At 35.1% G+C, this 4,680-nt stretch overlaps 1 protein-coding gene across 1 annotated transcript in view; it reads left to right on the forward strand.

The window, feature by feature from the left end:
* Positions 1–1,124: 1,124 nt before the first annotated feature.
* The window catches only part of LOC124892117, a 44,703-nt gene continuing 41,147 nt past the window's right edge, over positions 1,125–4,680 (forward strand). Inside the window, exons 1-2 of the mRNA XM_047403539.1 lie at positions 1,125–1,610; positions 3,908–4,375. Of these exons, the coding sequence (XP_047259495.1) occupies positions 1,125–1,610; positions 3,908–4,375 (954 nt within the window). The remainder of the gene's footprint in view (positions 1,611–3,907; positions 4,376–4,680) is intronic.

Consider the following 4,680-nt stretch of genomic DNA (forward strand, 5'->3'; position numbering starts at 1 on the left):
TTTTCACTATTTTTCTAATATTTAAGAGTTAAAAATTAACTAAATATTTATAGTAAAACCTTTCTTTATTAGAAGTCATTATAATTAATAACAACTAATATCTTTTTCATTAGATTAAATCCTAAATCAACTAAAGTTGATTTTAAGAAGATCTGAAAAATCTAGAAAGAAACATGTATGCATTAAAATAAGAAAAATATAAGAAATATCAAATTTATAAAAGTTTTAAGTAAGTAATCAAAGATTTCTTTTAAAAAAATCTCAAATATAGAAAAAATAAATAAAAAAACAACGTACTACAAATATGGTTCAAATCGATGTCTCTCTTGACTCTAGTAATAAGAAAAAGAGATACTGCATGACGTGCACAAAATTGACGATCCATTAAACACTTAAACTTCTGATGCTAAAATATATATTTGTTTACAATAAAATATAAATTATGTTTATATTATTATATTAAAGTGTGAAAGATTTGGAGAAGTGATTTAAACTTCTTGCACGTCATTAAAAACATTCGCAATAGACAAAATCTTCAATTTTAAATAATTAAAAGTTACACGTGCGAGGCACGTGCGGTCAAAAAAGTTTTTATAACTTGTAATTAAACTTTAATAAAATAATTATTTAAAAATACTATTGTAACTTGCAATAAACAATCTAACAAATGGGATAATTTTCTCTTTTATGAATTGCTTTGGGTCCATTTGTAAATTCTGAGAACTTTAGCCCAAGCCCAAATATTTGGGATGAGAAACAATAGAGCCCAGATTCCTTAAAATCTTGGGAAAACCCTCCTGCCTGTACCTCTTTAACTCTCTCTGCAGCGGAGTCCTCTGTTCTCTCCTCTTCAGAGGAACAAAATAAAAAAGGTACTCTCTTTGGTCCTCTCACGTGCTTTCTCCTTTACACCAAAATCTTATTCCTTGTTGACTGGTAAATCAAATTTTTTGGCTTGAGATGCTGTGATTATAGCAATTTAATGCATGTTGTTACTAGCTTGTTATCGTTATTGCTATGCTAATTTGCGTTTAATAAGTAAGAATCAATTTTCAATAATATGGTATAAAGCTTATTGTTGAGTTCTGCAGAGGGTGCTTCGTTCCATCATGGAAGGCATCGAAATGGAACATCCTTTCCTGGAGAACTCCTCAGATGACTTCTGCAACACTGTGTTATCGCAATTTTGCAAATCCAACAACGAGCACCACGTGCACATTTGCACTGCCATTGGTACAATGTCACAGGAGCTCAGAGACCAGAGTTTTCCTCTAACGCCAATTGCGTACTTCGGTGCCACTTGCTCTGCACTTCAAAGCCTTTATACTGCGACTCCTGAAGGACCGCCATCCCACCTTATTGATGCTCTTTCCACAATTTTGTCTCTCGTTGTTCCTAGAATAAACCAAGCCATTTTGAGAAAGAAATATGAACATTTATCTCATGTTATGATTCAACTTCTTGGATTAAAGACCATTGGTACCGAAGGGATTGTTTCGTGCTTGAAGTGTGTTAAGCATTTGCTAATTGTCGGAGCTAAGGGGAACTGGTCTGATGTTGCTAAACTCTATGGTGTGTTTATTGGTTATATAACGGATGATCGGCAAAAGGTCATTACTTTTCTTCTTTATTTAACAGTTTTGATAAGAAATCTGATTATTGTAGTGTCTTTCACCTACTGGTATGCTGTTCTTTTGGTTAATCTATCTAGTACATCTTTAACAATATGGAAGTTATAAATGTCGTGTAAAAGTGACTTGAGATAATCTGACTGGGAACAGTCTTTCCTTTACACGGACGGGGATGATTTAAGGAGCGTTTTCAGGGTATTTTCTTTTGAATGTTAAGTCTTTATCTTATTCAGTCCATGTTTTTTGTTAGAGCTAAGGTTGAACCACGTTCTTTTATCCTGCAAGCAACACCATATTAAAAGGAAGTATTAAAGCTCAAGATAGCTTTATCAGTCTATTGGAAACAACCGCTCTAACTCACCTCTAGGGATGAAAAATAGGGCGGGGCAAGCCTTAACTGGTAAGATTTCATCCCGCCCCACCCTGCGTAGACCTGTCATGCCGCGCCTTGTTAAGTTCTTTTTTTTTTTTTTTTCTTTTTCTTTGTTCTTGATCTGTTGTTTATGTTGGATCAAATTCAATCAACTTCCGAAATATTAGATAATGGAAATAAGCTACTGGAGTTTTTTTTTATAGAAACATTTAGGGGTTGAAAGTAGAAGGTTAAAAATATTTAGAATTAAATAGTACTGTAATAGCTTTATATAGAACCAAATGAGATGTATAACAATTTACTGTTCTTGCTTAGTGACTCATTATTTACATTGATAAACGACAGTAAGAAAAATAAAGTAATAAACATCAGTGTTGATATGATCTCACAGTACTACAATGTTTTATTCATAATAAGGGAAATCTGTTGTGCCTAGACTATTGTTTGCAGTTATTGGTGCGAACTGTTAAGTGTGAGTAAGTTGTTATAATGATGCAAGTTACGTGAAGAACTTCTAACTGCGTTATAATTTATATTAGATATAAAGTTTATATTATATATACGGTTTATATATATATATATATATATATATATATATATATATATTCACACACACACACACACTGGAGGAGGAGAGGTAGGCCGAAGAAATACTGGAGGGAAGTGATTAGACATGACATTGAGCAGCTTCAGCTTACTGAGGACATGACACTGGATAGGAAGGTGTGGAGGTCGCGGATAAGGGTAGAAGGCTAGGATGAGTGCGTGGGTTGTAGCAAGTAGTTAGAAGAGCTCATGTATAGCTGGGTTAGTAATCCTAGGACTGTGTCCATAAGTAGGAGCCCCTAGTTAGGAGGGTTTGATGTTGCTACTAGGTGGGTGTCCTATTTTAGATTTCCTATTTCTTATCTCTTATTTCATATTGCGCTTATTTATCTTATTTTGTATTGCTCTAATTTTTATTTTATTATGTCTTATTCCTCATTATGCTCTTGTTTACTATTCTTTATCTTGAGCCGGGGGTCTATTGGAAACAACCTCGCTACTTCTTCGGAGGTAGCGGTATGGACTGTGTACATTTTACCCTCCCCAGACCCCACTTTGTGGGAATACACTGGGTTTGTTGTTGTTGTTGTATATATATACACACACACATATATCTGCCCTGCCTCGTTATATATTTCTTAAAATAAAATTTACCCTTCCTTGCCCTATCTAATTTCTCCCCCGCCTTGCCCCGTTAAGGGCATGCCCTCCCCTCCCTGCTCTTGTGCCGCCTCATTGCCATCCCTACTCACCTCTAAGGTAGTGCTACGGATTGCACACACTTTACCCTTCCTAGACCCCACTTGGTGGGAGTATACTGGGTATCTTGTTTTTAAGATAGTTTTATCAACTATGTTATATACAGTGCTGGTACAAGCTTAGAACTTCTTGTATTTAAACAATGTACAAGCTTAGAACTTTCCTATATGGTGATATGATAAGTAAGATGCATGTTCTACAGCATCTACAATTTTTCAATTTCAACAAGTCATGATGAGAACATTTTTATATTGATTTTGTCATAAGAGATGTGTGTACCAGCAGAATGATTAAGGTAATATTTATTTCAAAATGTTATTGGTGTACAGCCATGCTCTGTAATTCTGACCCTTCTTAAGATTCCATAATAGTTACTGCAAAGAGAAGTTAATATTTTAGATTTGAGGTTATTTTGTTAACACGTTGAGTTTGATGAGAAAATATACCGGTTAAAACAGATGAAGGAAAAAATTGTAAATTTACATGGATGGATAATATTGTAGCTATTCTTTTCATATGCGTAATTCTTCAACTAATGTTAGGAAGGTCAAGTACATTCAGTGACTTATCTTCTGTTTTGGATTGGTCGATTGGATAGGTGAGAAAGGTTGCACATAATTGTCTTTGCGATGTCCTGCAAAACATTCAATCATCATCTATGCTTGCTCCTCTATTGGCACCTGCAAGTGAAGCCATCACAAAGCTGTTTGAAAGTTCCCTTCTGCTTGCAGGAGGAACTACTGTAAATGCCTCTGAAAGACCCAATGGAGCACAAGAAGTTTTACATGTGCTGGATGCTCTGAAACTTTGTCTTCCATTTATGTCTTCAAAGTACCTGAATAACACTTTGAAGTACTTCAAATCTTTATTGGAATTGCGTCAGCCTCTTGTTAATAGGCGCATCACGGATGGTTTGAATGCTATTTGTATCCAGCCAACAGCAGAAGTATCCCCAGAAGTGCTTCTGGACCTCTTGGATTCATTTGCTACTTCAGTTTCTGCAAATGTGTCATCTGCTGATACTTTGACATTCACAGCTCGCTTGCTTGGCATTGGGATGAGAAGAGTATATTCAGTTAACAGGCAATTATGTGTGGTTAAGCTCCCTGTGATTTTCAACTCTTTTAGTGGTGTGTATTTTTCCTATTCTTTTACCTTGCATAGATTGCACTATTCTGAATAAAATAATTTTAAAAATTTGATCTGTTTCATGCAAAAAAAGAGGGGGGAAAAGGCTTTCACTGTCCCTACCAACGTAGTTCTTTTTGTATGCAATTCTGGTTGTGGTAGTTGTTGGTTCACTAATTTATTTTATGGCTTTTCAGATGTACTGGGTTCTGAACATGAGGAAGCTATAAGGGCTGCACTCGA

Source organism: Capsicum annuum, unplaced genomic scaffold (genome assembly GCF_002878395.1).
Source record: "Capsicum annuum cultivar UCD-10X-F1 unplaced genomic scaffold, UCD10Xv1.1 ctg4391, whole genome shotgun sequence".
Classification (NCBI taxonomy): domain Eukaryota; kingdom Viridiplantae; phylum Streptophyta; class Magnoliopsida; order Solanales; family Solanaceae; genus Capsicum; species Capsicum annuum.